Source organism: Rana temporaria, chromosome 1, assembly GCF_905171775.1.
Source record: "Rana temporaria chromosome 1, aRanTem1.1, whole genome shotgun sequence".
Lineage (NCBI taxonomy): Eukaryota > Metazoa > Chordata > Amphibia > Anura > Ranidae > Rana > Rana temporaria.
The window spans coordinates 682,405,615-682,424,447 of record NC_053489.1 but is presented as its reverse complement, the minus strand read 5'-3'; the positions used below and the strand labels follow the sequence as shown (position 1 = coordinate 682,424,447).

Here is an 18,833-nt window from a genome sequence, read left to right as displayed (position 1 = left end):
TGAACTGATGTTCTCATACCAGCTCCAACATAAGGCTTAGCTGACTCCATGTGGACTGTCCAGTGGAAAAGATGAAAGAGTTGTGATAGGAAGTGAAAACAGTTTTCAGTAACATGACAGGAAATGTACATTACCATAGAACACTGCCCATCAACAGTCCTTTGTTAAGAGTGACATCTAGTGGACAATATTTGAATTGCAAGTCCAGAAGATATTACTGTATTTCCTTGTAGGCCAAAGGCATGACAAGCATTTGCCCCCAAATGCCAGGGGCCCATAATCAGTAGGCAAGAGGCTAGCATTCAGTGCCAGGGGCCCATAATCAGTAGGCAAGAGGCTAGCATTCAGTGCCAGTGGCCCATAATCAGTAGGCAAGAGGCTAGCATTCAGTCCCCTCCAAAAACCTCTGTCCCGGCTAGGTCTGCCACTGTGCACGTATCTGCTGAGGGTTGTAAAGATAAGTTTGCGAGATCTCGCTATTAGTTTCTGGAATTTGTCTATCTCAGGTCAACATGCATCAATGGGCTAAAAATCTGTTTTTTTTTTTTTTTTTTTTCTAGATTTAAAAGTTTTATCAGCAAAATCAAATCTCTCTGCCAGCCTCCACACCTCCCTCCCAAGACAACTCCTCAAGGTCTCCCAACAGATACACACACAGCTCCCTGAATGAAAGTAAAATACTTCCCACCACAGCACTGTGCACCACGGGAGACACATCTGGATCACATTGCACCCTAACAACATCATCTTTATAATGATGTTTTTTAATAATACATTTATCAGAAATATAGCGGTGTCCAAAATTGTCTCAAATGTTAAAATATTTCTGAGAACAAAAGTTGAGACCCCTTGAAAAAAGCGAGGTCTTCTCAAGGGTGAGCGTCCTTGTGGAACGGTTGAGGACCTTACATGTACCAGCTAAGTCCTGCGGGGAGTAGTCGGCAGTGAATAGTGTTTGCCACGCCCGTTTTCATCCTTGTTTATGTCCCCTTCTTGTCTGTGCCTCAATTTCATTGTCTCTTGTACAGTTTTTATTTGTGTATCTCGTTTTTTTGACTGGCTTGGGTGTGCTGTTGCCGCTCACTCGCCTGGTTCCTGATGTCTGTGCAGTTGAATGGCCCGAATCAAAAGTGATGATGGAATCCTCAATGTATTCAGCTTCAGTATCAGAAATGCAGACATGCTTGCCAGGTGTGTGGCCCCAATAGCGTCTGCGTTTTCCACACATACCCTGTTACGTACCTCAGGTGTGAGCCTGATGCGTGGAGGGAGACCTCCCGTACAACCCCGGCTCGGAGACCACTGAGACGGAGACAGTGGTGGTAAGAGCACAGTGAGGTAAATGTGCCTGTTCCGGTCATTGCTGCAGGGTGTAAGGAGCCAGAGGAAGCTGGAACCGCTGGGCAGGAAGCAAGGAATGCAGGTCAGCAGGCTAGCAGAGTCAGACAAGCCGGGTCATACACATCAGAGTAAAGCATAAACGACAGGCAGGAGAATAGTCAGAGTCCAGGCCTGGTCTTGGCAACGGGTAATCAGGCAGAGAACTGGGCTGGGTCAACAAGCCAAAGTCAGGACTGGAGATAGAAGCAAGGTCAGGAAGTCGGGTCATACACAGGAACTGAATGCTTCTCACTGGAACAGGAACACAGGGAATGGACGCAGATCAAGCCGCAAGGTGCAGCATTCCTACAGCGTCTTGTATAGGTTGTCTAACATGCTCACAAAGGCCGTGATTCACGGACACGCGCATAGGTGCGTGTGAGGTCTGTGGTTCTCGCATGCGCATAGGCGCACGCCTACGGAAGTGGGCAGAACGTCCCTGACACTCTGTGTTTGTGCCACTCTCCAGTTTGTCTCTCAACATTTTTTTATTTCTTAGTTTCATTGATGTCTTTATTTCATCTGTTGAATCTTTCGTTTAATAATTTGTCCAGATTGGTAAAATCAGCCATGCCCCTGACTCTTTCTGCACTAAGCACAGGTGAGTAAAATACAGGAATAACGCTATTGCTGGGGTACTGCGACTATCGTCCCTTGATTCCGGCGGGTTTCTGTGTACTCCCATAAGATATCCTGGCCCGGATTCAAAGAGATCTGCGCTCTATTTGCGGAGGCGCAGGGCAACGATTTTGCCCTGTGCCCCCGCAAATATTTTGCGCTGCCCTCGATTCACGGAGCAGTAGCTCCGTAAATTGCGAGGGCGCGCCGGCAAAATTGCCCGGCGTAAGCGCGCACAATGTAAATGATCCCGCCGGGGGCGGGAATCATTTAAATTAGGCGCGTTCCCGCGCCGATCGTAAAGCGCATGCGCCGTCGGGAAACTTTCCCGACGTGCATTGCGGCAAATGACGTCGCAAGGACGTCATTTGATTCAAAGTGAACGTGAATGGCGTACAGCGCGATTCACGTATCACTTACGCAAACGGCGTGAAATTCATATTTCACGACGCGGGAACGGATGGTTTACTTTAGCATTGGCTGCCCCTACTATTAGAAGGGGCAGCCTTACGCTAAAGACGCCGTACGGAAACTCCGTAACTTGCGTACGCAGGGCCCGCGCAACATTGTGAATCGGCGTAAGTATGCAATTTGCATACTATACGCTGACCACAATGGGAGCGCCCCCTAGCGGTCAACGCAAGAATGCAGCCTAAAATCTGCGTGGCATAAGAGCCTTATGCCATGCAGATTTTAGGCTGCAGTCGGCGTAACGAGTTCTCTGAATCAGGAGAACTCGTTACGCCGGCGCAAGTCAGCAATTGCGCTGGTTACGCAGGCGCAATTGCTTACTGAATCTGGGCCCCTTTTTGTTTTGTTTTTTTGACAACGGTATCTTCATTGGGACCAATTTTTGTGGGGATTTTTGAGGAACTTCCAAAAGTGACCAAACTGGATGGTGGATAATCACCCAAGGCTCCCTTCTTTTCTGCACCCACACGGGATGGAACTTGAATAATTTGGCTCCTACATGACAAGTGTGAGCTGGTGAATAGTCAAAAGGACTTCTGGGATTCATGCCCCATGGAAGAAGTTGGTTTCTTTGACTTGTGATTTGCAGTAGAGTTCGGCCATTGTCTGCAAAATTCTTTCCCTGGCCTGTAGGACTTAGGCCCCATGCACACGGGACGCTCCCTTTTTTCCGCGTTTGCATGCCGCGTTTAGCAGCGATTTATGTGTCTTGCACGACTGAGTCTGTAATTGAAAATTTCGGTCTTGATGGTTTTGTCCTTGGCCACTGTATGGTCTCATTATATGTTCTGAAAGGCCGAATGCCTTATCAGCCACTATGACATGAGGTAGTATCGGCTCTGTAATGTTTGGAAGAGTCCTCCAACCCGGAATTCCAAATCGACCTCCGTGTATGTGACGGCCCATGGCGGATTTTCTAAAAATGTGAGAATACCCTTGACTGCCCAATATGCTCCAACGTCAACACATATACATTTCGATTTGGCACCTGCTAGTGCAAGCAACACTATATGGAAAAATATTTCTTGTAATTAAAATACACAGATCCAGACTTAGGTGTTTTTTTTTTTTGACGTGTACATGTCTGCCGTCCAACGCTCCAATACAGTTGGGGAAGTTAGTTTTTGTCCCGCTCCTCCGCCATGGTGGGAAGGTGAACACGGCTACACACAATGGGGCAGAACCACGTACCTTTGCGCCAGGCGCAGCGTATCTAAGATACACTACGCCGCCGTAACTTTATTATTATTTTTTTGAATCCTCAAAGAATTTGCGCCGTAAGTTATGGCGGCGTAGTGTATTTTTGGTGGCGTAATGGCGCGGAATTCAAATGGATGTAAAGGGGCGTGTTTGATGTTAATACGTCGTGACCCGACGTAAACAACGTTATCCCAGTGCGCATGCTCGAAATTAACCCGGAACAAGCCAATGCTCGCGACGGTGACGTCATTCTACGCAAATCCCTATTCGCGAACGACTTGCGCAAACGACGTAAAAAAATCTAAATTGTACGCGGGAACGCCGGCCATACTTAACATGGAGTATGCCTCATAACAGCAGCTTTAACTATACGCGGGGATCGCCGTAACTAGCTAATTTGCATACTCGACGCAGAATTCGACGGAAACGCCACCTAGCGGCCGCTGAAAAATTGCAGCTTAGATCCGACGGCGTACTAAGACGTACGCCAGTCGGATCTAGCCGAGATGCCGTTGTATCTTGTTTTGAGGATACAAAACAAAGATACGACACGCAAAATTTGAAATTACGCCGGCGTATCAAGAGATACGCCGGCGTAATATCTTTGTGGATCTGCCCCTATAAGTGCAGCAATTTAGGTCTCGTGTTCAGATGAATGTTTTTGGTTTATTGGAGAAATGTTTTATGGTTCAGTGTTGTCCATCGAACGCCAAGGCATTTTTTTTTTTTTTTTTTACTATTAGATCAAATGGAAATTCCTGATTGGTCTCATAGATCAAAAAAAAGGAGGGCGCACCCTACCTTGTGCATTACCAATGGTAGAGTTTTAATAAGAGCATAAAAACAATGTTTATACTCACAAACGAGCATGTAAGGAAAGCTTGGTATGACTGCGTCTCTGGACACCTGCAACCTGGACCTGATGTCAAAGGGGGTCAGAGGACATCCCAAACTACTGACGCGTTTCAAGGGCAAACCCTTTTCCTCAGAGCCTGGATGGCCAATGGCTAGTCTCTCCTGATTGCCTCTATATGTATCCATGTGCCCACGCCCCAAACGACACCCTCCAGACAAGGTCACACCCACCTATATGGACTAGCTCCATCTGGTGTCTCAGCTCACATAAAATACATTCCTATTCTCAAATGGGATAGAATAGCCTCCCATCTATAATCAATGGATGTATTCTGAAGTAGGCTTAATATAGATAGAGTGCCCCCCAGGAATGGCCCACCGCATCATGCCTCGATATCACAGTCCCTACAGATTGATAGGGGGAAGTGGTATGAAGAGAATTCAGGCTGGGTGGTGTCGCTCTAAAGCCTGTATACTACAGGAGCCAGAGACCTCCTAGTGTGCTGGGTGGACCGCACACCGTCCCATAGCCAGGAAGTGTGGGGGTGTTTGCGTTCCACCCACCAGTTCTGGGCATCACTACCGCTTCTGTGCACACCTCTGGCCAATGCCATGTGTGCAGGCGGTGTGGCCAGGAAGCGCAAGCGTCTTTGCTTCCCACCCGCCACTTCCAGCCGTCCACGGAGTCGCTACTGCTCATGCGCACACCTCCGGCCAATGTCTTCGTTCCACCCGCCACTTCTGGCCACCTTTAGACATTGTTTCCGCCCGGAATTATAGCCACTTTGCTCGTATCCCAGCCCTGCAGATATGTGCGCACGGCACAATCGTACACATGCACACCAACACTGTCCCATTACCTGGATATCTCTCCCAGCGGCCCAATGATGAATTTCATCGCAGAAGATTATTACGGTTTTGGTCTCACATAGATCACTCCTACAGTCCACTCTTGCCTATCCTCAATATGTACAAGGGCATGACAGGTTTTCATTGGAAGTTTCACAGAGACAACTGTTCTTTACCGATGTGCATTTTCTTGTTATGATCCAATGCAGATAGTTGTGTTTTAACAACCATGTTATCACCTGAGATAGTAACACTTTTGGGTCTGTATTTTCAGAGCGCTACTATAATAATTTTTTAGTTCCGCCTTTATGACAGAAGTGAGAGATCTTTTAGATCCCACAATAGTCTTGGATCACGTATGATGTCCTTACTCAGTTGTAGAGTAATGTTCCATCTCACCATTTTTTTCTTTGTTGAGCGGCTGCATTTGTTGTCAAATGCAGCTGCAGTTGTTGGTGTGGCATGCCGGTGTCCTGTCAATATGGGTCCCCTGTTGGATAATAGAAAATAAAAGAATCGTTGAATCCACACTCCCTTTGGAGATCATCTAAATAATTAATTGAAGTACCGGCCGATTTGCCAGGACTAGGCGGGATACCTGTCAAAGCAAAACAAGCTATATAAAAAGGTATGGGGGGATTGTACACAGACAGTAGAGAGGGAGAAGAGAAGAGATGTCGGACCTGGGATCAGAGGAGTTTGAGGAGGAGCACAAGCCTGACCTCGGGGAATATGAAGGGGAGCGGAATGAAGTGGAGGAGAGACACGGTCAGGGTAAAACACGTTTTCCAAACGGTGACACCTATGAAGGGTTATATGAGAAAGGGAAGAGACACGGCCAGGGAACTTACCGATTCCGGAACGGCTCGCGGTACATCGGAGATTATCACCAGAACCGGAAACAAGGCGCCTGGACCTTCATGTATCCTGATGGGTCCAAATATGAAGGTGATTGGGTGGATGACCAGCAACAGGGACAAGAAGTCTACACCTATCCCAACGGAGACACCTACAGCGGAGACTGATTCTCCCACCAGAGGCACGGACAAGGCGTGTACACGGACACGGGATCGAAGTAGTTGTGTTTTACCAACCATGTCATCACCTGAGATAGTAACACTTTTGGGTCGGTATTTTCAGAGCGCTAGTATAATTATTTTTTTAGTTCCCCTTTATAACAGAAGTGAGAGATCTTTTAGATCCCACAATAGTCTTGGGTCACATATGATGTCTTTACTCAGTTGTAGAGTAATGTTCCATCTCACCATTTTTTTCTTTGGTGAGCGGCTGCATTTGTTGTCATAGAGCACCTTGGTGTATATTGAGTCAATTTAAACCAAATAATTCCATTTCCCTACAAGTGTATCCAGGTTTGTTTGACAAGTTCACTGAATGCCCACCGTAAGGAATTGTAAATTGGATTGGTCAGTTCACCACAACCCCTTCTCCAATCAAACTATGCGTTTTCCACCTGATTTATCAATGGGCCAAACCTTACATTGGTGTTGCATGCCGGTGTCCTGTCGATATGGGTCCCCTGTTGGATAATAGAAAATAAAAGAATCGTTGAATCCACACTCCCTTTGGAGATCATCTAAATAATTAATTGAAGTACCGGACGATTTGCCAGGGCTAGACGTGATACCTGTCAAAGCAAAACAAGCTATATAAAAAGGTATTGGGGGAGTGTACACAGACAGTAGAGAGGGAGAAGAGAAGAGATGTCGGACCTGGGATCAGAGGAGTTTGAGGAGGAACACGAGCCTGACCTCGGGGAATATGAAGGGGAGCGGAATGAAGTGGAGGAGAGACACGGTCAGGGTGAAGCACGTTTGCCGAACGGTGACACCTATGAAGGGTTATATGAGAAAGGGAAGAGACACGGCCAGGGAACTTACCGATTCCGGAACGGCTCGCGGTACATCGGCGATTATCACCAGAACCGGAAACAAGGCGCCGGGACCTTCATGTATCCCGATGGGTCCAAATATGAAGGTGATTGGGTGGATGATCAGCGGCAGGGACAAGGAGTCTACACCTATCCCAACGGAGACACCTACAGCGGAGACTGGTTCTCCCACCAGAGGCACGGACAAGGCGTGTACACGGACACGGGATCGAATATCGGCACCTGGGTGAACGGTAAGCAGGACAGAGCCGGAGAACTCGTTCTTCTCAATCTCTGCTACCAGGGGAAGTTCTCCAACACCGCGATGCTCGGTCCTGGGAAGTACATATTTGACATCGGCTGTGAGCAGCACGGGACCTACGTCCAGGTGGAACAGGAAAAGGAGGAGGAGGAGGAGGAAGTGGAGGAGCCTCTGGCAGTGACGGCAACACAATGGAACACGGAGAGGATCACCAGCCTGACTACCTGGTCCCCCACAGAAGTGGTGCCACCCCCAGCTCCAGTGGTTTGAGAGCCGGCTATACTGAAAGATATAGACTATATAAAAATGTAAATATATAAAAAATACATGAAAAAAAAAAATATATATATATATATACATTAAAAAACATATACATAAAAATCTATAAAATAAGGGAGTTATATATAAAAAATTATATATATAAAAAAAAAAAATATAAATATATATATATATATATATATATATATATATATATATATATATATATATATATATATATATATATATATATATATATATATATATATATATATATATATATATATATATATATAAAAAATGTGTTGAAGCATATATATAGAAGACTATGGTTATGTAGTTAACATTACTCTGAAAAAGAGAACCGGTTTAAGGATCACAAAAACCGGTGAAGTCAACCGTCTACTGTGTGCAGAGGTACGGGGACATGAATCCTGATTAAACGATAGGAGAGGCACAGGACAAGTGAGCTGAGAGATACCTAATACATAGGCAACAATGTATCAGATGTAGACAAAGAGTGGGTCTGTGTACGGGTAGTAAGGTGAGGTAGACCATACAGACAGGCTAAAAAAAGGGTCGTTAAAAAGCATTAAAACTCAATAGTCACTAATAAAGCAGTTTGTCAAGGTCAACGTTTAACCCTTTCGGTACTAGTGTGCCAGCCATGTATATCCATTCGGTTTCGCGTTTGGATAGTTCTCTTACATAATTACATCCTCTCCATGAGGGTCCAACATGGTCTACCCCCCAAAACTTCAGGCCGGCGGGGTTACTGTCATAATGCAATTTAAAATGTAGTGATACATTATGATCCTTGTACCCTAGTTTAATATTGGCCACATGTTCGGCTATTCTGATTTTTAGTTTTCTTTTGGGTCTACCGATATACATGAGTTTGCAGGGACATTCCAGCATGTACACTTACCTTGTATCCTTGTAGTTGCCCCAGGGACATTAATTACATTATGTCTTTTGTGGCTTATTGCCACAGTAAGTTGGCTTTGTCTGCCAGTACCATTAAGATTTATTTGTCAGGCATTCAGCATTTTAGGTCCTTGCATTCTCCCGACAGTCCATCTATTTTTGCTGCTCACCCGCTGAAAGCCATGCTGAGGGGGATCCAGAGGTCCCAGGGGAGGTCTCAGTTGTCTCGGCAACCGGTTACGGGTCAGATTTTCCGTGACATGTCAGGCCTCGTACACACGGCCGAGGAACTCGACGTGCCAAACACGTCGAGTTCCTCGGCGAGTTGAGTTCTCCCATAGAACAACGAGAAAATAGAGAACATGTTCTCTATTTTCTCGACGAGTTCCTCGGCGGCTCCATCAGGCCGAAAGTGTACACACGACAGAGTTTCTCGGCAGAATCCGGCTCTGACCGAGTTTCTCGCTGAATTCTGCCGAGAAACTCTGTCGTGTGTATGAGGCCTCAGACATACTGTCTCCTTCCCCTTTTGGCGCAGGTCCCAGCTTGGTTCTCAAAGCAGCTATCTATCTTAGCTTCTTCGGGTTTCTCCGCCCCGGAGAAGTATCCCAGGCCAGCGGTCAGGCGCCTGTTCTGCTCAGAGGGAGTCTCACCAGGTTTCCTGAACATTTTGAATTACAACTTCCCAACAATAAGAATAGGCAAACGGGGCAGGGGTTTGTCATCAAGTACTACCGAACCAATAGAACATGGTGCCCGGTGGAAGTGCTTGACTCCCTTTGCAATTTGTTTGCAGGCGCTCCTTTAAGTAGCCCGCTGCTCCCCTTTCCTACACGTCCAATTACTTCAAAACAATTCATTTCGCATATTAGGATTTTACTCGCCAAGTTAGGGTTAGATCCAAAGCGCTTTTCTGGACATTCATTTAGGATTGGGGCAGCATCCGTAGCCTCCAAGCAGGGGGTCCCGTCGTATATCATTAAGCACATGGGGCGCTGGAGGTCCTCCTGCTACAGCAGATACATTCCTGAACCCTGTACGGAGGTTAGCAGGGTGTTTGTCTCATTGTTAGATTAAGTGGTATCCATTCAATAAAGTTCTTTACTTACCTACATTTGTGTCTTTTTGCCCTCTTTTAGGCGTACCGACCAGCTAGGCCAAGGCACACCGCAGGTCTTGGTCATTAGGGTTATCTCATATCACGAGGGAAGACGCTGACTACAAGTCAGAAGGCTGGCCGCAGGCTAGCCTGGATTTGTAGGAGGAGTCTGGGAGGTATAAATCTCTCCTCCTCCTGCAGGTCCCTCGTCGGCTTGGCGACGTGATAAAAGATTTGACTTGAAACTGGATTCCATTGGATGTGGCAATAAAGGAGTCAATTGAACCTCTTGACCTATCTGCTTCTTTACAGGGGAGGCATTTTTTACAGGGAAAGAAACCATCCTTGTCCCATATAGATGGGGGTTTCTTTGGAGGGTCGAGAACCTTTTTCACAACTTTGTCACCGAAACTCACGGCCTTCACAGGCATATCCTATTCTTAGGTAAAACACTTAATACGGTCCTTCCAACAAAACCAGGCTTTATATACAGATATAAAGCCTGGTTTTGTTGGAAGGACCGTATTAAGTGTTTTACCTAAGAACAGGATATGCCAGTGATTTTTGAAAATCTTTTCTATTTCTTTATACTGGCTATGGTAACCAGAGATGAAGCTCCATTCATGTATATTTTGCTTGATTTGGGATTGACTTGTGGATAGGCAACTAGATCTGGGTAGTATTGTTAATTCCTCAATGATCTTATTCAAATGATTGTTTTTATAGCCCTTTTCCACAAACTTTCCTTTAAGCAACTGGGCCTGTGATTCAAAGTCCACATCACTACTACAATTGCGTTTTACTCGCATCGATTGACCTTTAGGGATATTCCTCAGCCACATAGGGTGGTGGCCACTTTGCATAGGTAAAAAACTTTTGGAGTCAGTCGGTTTAAAGTACACCTTGGTGCCTAATTTGTTCTCATTTCTAAATATGTTGAGATCTAGAAAGTGGATACTCTGTTAATTGTATTCACTGGTTAAGCAAATATTGCGAGTGTTTGTGTTAAGATCCTTTAAAAAAGCTTCCAATGTCAAAAGGGGACCTGCCCAGATAAAAAACAGATTGTCAATATAACGACGGTAAAATATTAATTCCCTCCGTGCTATATTAAAAATCGTTTTGTCCTCCCACTCAGCCATAAAAAGATTTGCTATACTGGGGGCAAATTTGGCCCCCATAGCAACACCCTTACTCTGTAGATAAAAACAATCATTATACCAAAAGAAATTATGTCCTAAGCAAAAATCCAAGCAGTTGCGTAGGAATACTTTAACAGTATGTGATATGTCATCTCTTTTGGAAAGGGCCCAATTCAGTGCTAGAAGAGCATCATCATGTTGGATTATCGTGTACAACGATGAGACATCCGCCGTTACTAAATATACATGGTTCAATCCTGTTGGGTCTATCCCCTGTAGTTGGATAAGAAGTTCTTTCGTATCTCTCAGATAGGCTCTAGTGACTTTTTTGGAGGTGATGGTCGAGGAATTGGCCCAGACGAGATGTGATGGAGCCTATTCCGTTCACTATCGGTCTTGCAGGTGGGCGTTGTACATCTTTGTGAATTTTATGGTAGTGTATAAATCGTCGGTATCCGACTGCTGCTAGGGATCAAGTATTTCCTCTCCTTATTAGAAATTGCATATGACCGGTATCCCGCCTGTACCAGATCTTGTAAATTCCTTTCATACTGTGTTGTAGGGTCCTTCTTCAATCTAAGTGGTTGAGTCAGACAGCATGTTGGTCATTTGTGAATGATAAAATTCTTTACTTAACCACTTGACCACTGGGCACGAAAACCCCCTTAATCACCAGACCAATTTTCAGCTTTCAGTGCTCTCACAATTTGAATGACAATTACTCAGTCATACAACATTGTACCCATCTGAAATTTTTGTCCTTTTTTTCACACAAACAGAGCTTTCTTTTGGTGGTATTTGATCACCTCTGCGGTTTTTATTTTTTGCGCTATAAAAGAAAAAAGACTGAAAATTCTGTAAAAAAAAAAAAAAAAAAATCTAGTTTCTGTCATATTAGCAGGTTATTTCTCACACACAGCATATGCATACTACAAATTACACCCCAAAACACATTCTGCTATTCCTCCCGAGTATAGCGATACCACATGTGTGCGACTTTTACACAGCGTGGCCACATAGAGAGGCCCAACATGCAGGGAGCACCATCAGGCGTTCTGGAGCACCCAGGCCAATTTTGACATTTCTCTCCTACATGTAAAAATCATCATTTATTTGCTAAAAAATTACATAGAACCCCAAAACATTATATATGCTTTTTTTTCAAAGACCCTAGAGAATACAATGGCGGTTGTTGCAACTTTTTATCTTGCACGGTATTTTCGCAGCAATTTTTTGAACGCGTGTTTTTAAAAAAAAAACAGTTTTGTGCTTAAAAAAAAACAAAACAGTAAAGTTAGCCCAATGTTTTTGCATAATATGAAAGATGAAGTTACGCCAAGTAAATAGATACCCAACATGTTACCCTTCAAAATTGCACACGCTCGTGAAATTGCGCCAAACGTTGCTACTTAAAAATCCCCATAGGCGACGTATTGCAAGGTATTGGAGTATTGAGGGTATTGCGGAGTATGGGGGGGGGTATTGCAGAGTATGGGGGGGGGGGTATTGCAGAGTATGGGGGGGGGGGTATTGCAGAGTATGGGGGTGGGTATTGCAGAGTATGGGGGGGTGGGTATTGCAGAGTATGGGGGGGTGGGGTATTGCAGAGTATGGGGTGGGGTATTGCAGAGTATGGGGGGGGTATTGCAGAGTATGGGGGGGGGGGTATTGCAGAGTATGGGGGGGGGGGTATTGCAGAGTATGGGGTGGGGTATTGCAGAGTATTGCACTCATACTTTAGCGCTTATTATTTTTATATTGCAGAGTATTGCGCAGGGATGGCTGGATCTGTGACTGCAATTGTCACAGATCCAGCCCACAGTGCGGCAGCTGCTGCTGCCGCCCGCTCCCCCCCCCTCCCTCTCCTCTCACACTGTACCGAACGGTACAGAGAGGGAGGTACTGGCGTCATTACATGACGCCGGTTTGTTTACAAGTGATCGCGCCGTCATTGGACGACGCGATCACGTGGTAAGGAGCCGCTTCCATTGGCTCCTTACCGCGATCCGTGTTGCTGCGGGTCCCGTGGACCCGCCGAGCGCCGGTGATCGCGTGTGCGCGCCCGCTCGGGCGCGCAATTCTGACTCTCTGGGAGGACGTATATTGACGCCCTCCTAGAGTTAGGGAACCGCCTTGTAGCCGTATTTTGGCTATAGGGCGGTTACCAAGTGGTTAAAATGACTACACCTCCTCCTTTATCTGCTGGTCTTATCACCATGTCTTTTCTTTTCTCCAATAATTCAATTCCGTCCCTTATTGACATTCTTTTTAGGTTTGACATGTTCTAGGTCGCGAAGTAGAAGTCCCTTAAAAACATCTAGAGGTTGGTTTGATCCTACTAGGGGGTTAAAAAGTAATTTTGTTCCGTAGGCCACTGTCCGTTGGTGGTGTTGGTATTCTACTCGTAACACTGGGGTATTTGTTCAGAAAATATTTCTTCATGTTCAATTTCCTAGTGTACTTACTGTATGAATATCAATAAAAACATTGAATTTATTAATTGGACGGTTCAGTCCACATTTCAGCCCCAAATTTAAAATATTAGTCTCCTTGTCAGTTAAAATGGTATCTGTCAGATTAAAAATGCCTCCTAGTCGTAGTCTCTCAGTCTTCTTTTTTTGTTGTTCCTTGGTCCGTCTCCCGGCTCTACATCCTCTGGATCTCTTCTCCAGGGACCGGGTTGGGGACCTCTTTCTTGATCTGGATATGGTTGGTCTCTCCATTGTGGGTCCCTGTATGATGGACCCTGATTGGGGTCCCTGTATTTATTGAGTGTGATGTTGAGGGTGCGTCGAGGATCTCCCCCTGTGTCCTGATGCCCCCCTGCCCCTTTTCTGCCAACCCCGGCCCCTCCCTAAAAAAGGGCTTGGTGATGGGTACCTTTGTCAAAAATCCTCCTCACGTAGGGGTTCATATCTGTTATAAACAGGCACTTGGCAGTATGTGTCCGTGGGAGGTGGTCTTTGGTTGTGGCTGGATGGCCCTGGATTCCTACCCCTACCTCTTGCTTGATTAGAGTCATTCCTTGTAGGGGTGGAATGGTTGGTGGGTATATGAGTGAACCCTGGGTTTCTACCATTGTCATACTGTGGTATAACACTGGAAATAGGTTGGGTTCCTCCAGTGGCCTGTTCCTGTTGGGTTTCCATAGTATTTGCTTCGTTCTCCCTAGCTTCAGTAGTATTATTTTGTTGCCAGAGGTAGATAGAGTTCATCTTAAAGTCTTCCAAATCTCGGTGGAACTTCTTGATCTTAGTCTTTTGAGTCTCTTTATCAACTTTTTCTAGCCGCTTCTTTAAGCGGGTATTAAAGTCTATCACCTGTTGAGAGTCTTTGATAGGGTCTAGTAGTGACTGAATCTTTGCCTCCAACTTTGTCATTTTCCTTCTCTTTCTTCTTAAAATCAGATCCTGTAGTTTGAGACCTACAACGTTAAAAAATTCAAGCCACTCCACCGTGGAGTCTCTGTCATCAAGCCCATCCTGGGGTATTACCTCCCATCTAAGGCTCCGTATGATAATCTGCTCCTTAAGGTATTGTTCAAGAGTGCAGATATCCCACCATGTTCTAACTTGTTTTTCAAGTGTATTGCCCAAGGTGGTTAAAATAGTGTTGTAATTAGTTTGTGTAGTAGTTAGTTCATTCACAGTGAAAATGGTATTTACATCCAAGTTCCTGTCACTAAGGAAGCGTAGTGCATCCATGGCAGCCAAGGAAGAATTATATAAATATAAATAAATATATAAAAAATATAGAGAAAAGGGTGCAACAAACGTGGCCTAGTATTGCACTTCCGGCGCCAGATAACAGTATAACACTTTTTACCAAAGTGAAAGTGGGGTGGTGTAAAATACTCAGAGGTATGAAGAAAATACCAGTACTGAGAGTGGTAATAATCTAGAAAATCAGCTATTTAAATTAAATGGAATAAACCATTCAAAAGAATAAAAACAAAGTATCTATATATTGTGTGAACTAGTGTTCAAAAGATAAAACAACGCTGTGAGTTGGTGAGTGTCCAGCTCAGATAAAAACTATCCTGGAGATCAGTGATGATTTGGGAGGTGATCAGAGAAGGTGTAAGTGCACCATACACCTAAAAAGATTCACCCCTAATGTAACAGACCAATATATATAGGACGGACCAATATTGTTTGATAATCTCGTGGATTTGTGTGTCCTGTTTGGAAAACCACATAATGATTCTTGTGGCGTTATTGGACACAAGTAGTTTTTGGCTGTGCTTTAAAGAGAAGATCATTACGAAACTTGAGAAACACTTTGTTGTAAGCTTTTCTCGGGCAGGATTTGCTGTAGCCCCTATCGAGGAGTCTAGCTTGCATTTTCCCGGCTTCCTCTTTAAAAGTATAATTGAAGCAATTTCTGCGAAGGCGCAGATATTGGCCATAAGGTATTGAGTCTTAAAAACCCGGGGGATGGAAACTAGCAGCGTGCAACAATGTGTTTCCAGCCATAGCTTTGCGGAACAGTGTGCTGCCTAGTCTGCCAGATGGAGTGGTGAAAACCTTTTGCGTCAAGGAAATCCAAAACATTTTTGTCATGCATCATGTTAAATTTCAAGTTGTATGAGTTGATATTGATCAAATCAAGAAATTAAAAAAGTAGTTTCTCTGACCCTTCCCAGACAACGAAGATGTCGTCGATATACCTTAGCCCTATCAAAATATGGCTAGTGTAATTGACAAGGTCCTCGCTGTCCAGGAGAGACTGCTCCCACTCCCCCAGGTACAGATAGGCATAGGATGGGGCACACAATGTCCCCATCGCTACGCCTTGTACCTGGAGGTAGTGGGAGCCGTCAAAGAGAAAGGCGTTGTGGTGGAGGATGAACTCCAAACCATCATGAATAAAACCGTTAAGGGCTTTGTTGTAGCGAGATCTCTGCTGGAGGCCAGACCTTTGGTATTAGGAATTGAACTGTATAGAGCTTCTATATCAATTGCAACTAGGATAAATTCTGCTGTATGGGGCAATTCATCAATTGTTTGTAAAAAATGAATTGTATCTTTTGTAAAAGGGGGTAAGGTCAGTACAAAAGGATATAGGTACGCATCTATTACTCTTCTGAGATTCTCAGTGATGCTACCATTGCCCGAGACTATGGGGCGTCCAGTGGGCTCGGTTGGGTTTTTGTGGATCTTGGGTAAACTGTAGAACGTAGCCACCCGTGGGTGGCGAGTCCTAATGTATTCCCATAGATCCTATAAGATGGCCCCGTGGGTATGAGCTTGGTCAATGAATTCATAGAATTCCTTGTTAAATCTATCTAGAAGGGTAGCCGAGATAGGTTTATACCAAGAACGGTTCGCTAGGATTTTTAGGCAAATGGTCTGGTAATGGGAATTGTCCATTACAACAACGTTACCGCCTTTGTCAGAGGCCTTGATAAGGATTGATTGATTTTTGCAAAGGTCATCTAGGGCCAAGTTTTCATCTAATGTTAAATTTTTGGGAGAAGATTTTTCTATGCACAATTTACAAATGTCATTCACAGTCGATTGAAAAAAAAAAAAAATGCTATATTGGGGTACAGGTTGGATGGAGGAAATTTGATGGATGTTTTTTTTTTTTAAAGCAAAATAGGATTGAGAGTTGATTTATTTATATCTTCCAAGATTGTGTCAAGATCGATCTGGTCAATTAGATCGATAGTGTTGTTTTCCTGGAACAAAATTGTTAGATCACGTAAAGCTAACAAAAATGTCGATATTTGATTCTGGACAGAAACTTAATCACTTGCCGCCTGCCAATGACATATTGATGTCGGCAAAGTGGTTGTAGAATCCTGACTGGACGTCATATGACGTCCTCAGGATTTTGAGCCGCTGCGCGCCCCTGGGGGCGCGCATCACGGCGATCGTTGTTGCGGGGTGTCAGTCTGACACCCCGCAACACCGATCAAGGTAAAGAGTCTCTCACAGAGACTCTTTACCACGTGATCAGCCGTGTCCAATCACGGCTGATCACGATGTCAATAGGAAAAGACAGTAATCGGCTTTTCCTCACTCGCGTCAGACGCGAGTTGAGGAGAGCCGATCGGCTGCTCCTGTGACAGGGGGGGTTTGTGCTGATCGATTATCAGCACAGCCCCCCAGAGGAAGCCCACTGGACCACCGGGGATGCCCACTGGCCACCAGGGATGCCTACTAGACCACCAGGGATTAAAACAAAAGGTATGCCACTCTAGACCACCAGGGATGAGAAGGACACAAACAATGGATGCCAATCAGTCCCGCAATGGATGCCAATCAGTGCCCACAATGGGCATCACTGATTGGCAGGCATTGTTTGGCACTGATTGGCATCCATTAGTACAACACATACGATAGTGCCCATCTGTGCCGCCTATCAGTGCCCATCCGTGCCGCCTATCCGTGCCCAGCAGTGCCACCTATATGTGCCCATCTGTGCCACCTATCCATGCCCATCTGTGCCGCCTATCCGTGCCGCCCATCAGTGCCACATATTAGTGCCCATCACATCAGTGCCACCTTATCGGTGCCCATCAGTGCCGCCTTTTCAGTGCCCGTCAGTGCAGTACCATCAGTGCCCATCAGTGAAGGGGAAAACATACTTATTTACAATGTTTTATAACAGAAACAAAAAAAAATCTAAATTTTTGGTCAGTTTTTTATTTTTTTTGCAGAAAATAAATATCCCAGAGGTGATCAAATACCACCAAAAGAAAGCTCTATTTGTGGGTACAAAATGTTAAAAAAAAATTGGGTACAATGTAGCACGAGCGCGCAATTGTCATTCAAAGTGCAACGGCGCTGAAAACTAAAAATTGGCCTGGGCGGGAAGGTGTATAAGTGCCCTGTATGGAAGTGGTTAAACCATGTGATAGGAGGCTGGTTTCTGACCCAGAAAGGGGGTAAGATGATAAATGTATGACTCTTGGAGGTTCCATTTGAACCCTGGGGGAGTGCAGACTCCCCCCCCCCCCTCCCTTGGTTTGGGGGAAATCACAGCTCCCCGTATGGAGTTTAAAGTTTTAGCCAATGTTGATTTGGAAGATACAATGGATGGTGCATTGATGTCTGCAGAGCGAGAGGTATCAGAGATTCCAGAATCTAATAGAGTCTCAGCACTGGAATCCATCTTCGTTTGGAGTGAAGAGCTGGAACCAGCTTGTGAATTATCGCTGGTTGGCAATGAGTCAGTATCGGTAATATGCTTTTTATTTGCTTGTTCAAAGGAGCCCCGATTGTTACGGCTTCTCTTCTGTCTAGCTTTGTTCTTTACGGTGGGATCCCTTTCCTGTTGGCCCTTAAACTGACCTTGTGATTGGGAGAGATCAGGATTTGATCTCGACTCTCTCAATTGGGAATTTTTCTTTGCAGTTTGTGTGTTAGTGGTCTGCCATTTATAAGCACGCCCCTCCGAGAAGCCAAGTCACAGCAAAATTTTAATTATTTTTTATGTAAAATACTTTTGTTGAAAATAGATACTTTTTTTTTTAGTTTGGTTTGTAATTTGGGAAAGAGCGGATGATCTCTGAAAGGTGCCAGCTCTATCTCCAAATTATTGATATCACTGTCAAGAGAGTCAATTTTGTTTATTGTACTCTTTAGTTAAAATGAGCATCCTCTCCCTAGAACAAGATTTCAGGTTTTCTTCCCATTCTTTTTTACACTCCTGGCTAATAGGTTCTACATTGGGAAAAATGTGTATAGGTAACCCAAAAGGGTTAATGGATTATCTTACATACCGATCAAAAGTTTTTACATGCCAAAAAAGAGCGGACTTTTTCTCTAGGATTCGACCTAGCTTTTGAAATAGTGATCGTAGCTGATGTAACGGTCACCACCGTTTTACGATATTCCATCCATCAACCACAACAGCTTATCTGACACTCCAACC

At 44.8% G+C, this 18,833-nt stretch overlaps 2 protein-coding genes across 2 annotated transcripts; both read left to right on the top strand.

Moving 5' to 3' along the window:
* The first annotated feature begins 6,040 nt into the window (after nucleotides 1-6,040).
* On the top strand, nucleotides 6,041-6,452 carry LOC120925091 (radial spoke head 1 homolog). The gene is given in 1 exon segment (XM_040335969.1): nucleotides 6,041-6,452. A coding segment is annotated over 1 exon segment (405 nt). The 5' UTR covers nucleotides 6,041-6,047.
* Nucleotides 6,453-7,087: 635 nt separating this feature from the next.
* Nucleotides 7,088-7,793, top strand: LOC120925090 (radial spoke head 1 homolog). The gene has a single exon (XM_040335968.1). It carries the CDS (start codon nucleotides 7,095-7,097, stop codon nucleotides 7,791-7,793), a length of 699 nt encoding a protein of 232 aa, XP_040191902.1. The 5' UTR covers nucleotides 7,088-7,094.
* The last annotated feature ends 11,040 nt before the right edge of the window (nucleotides 7,794-18,833 follow it).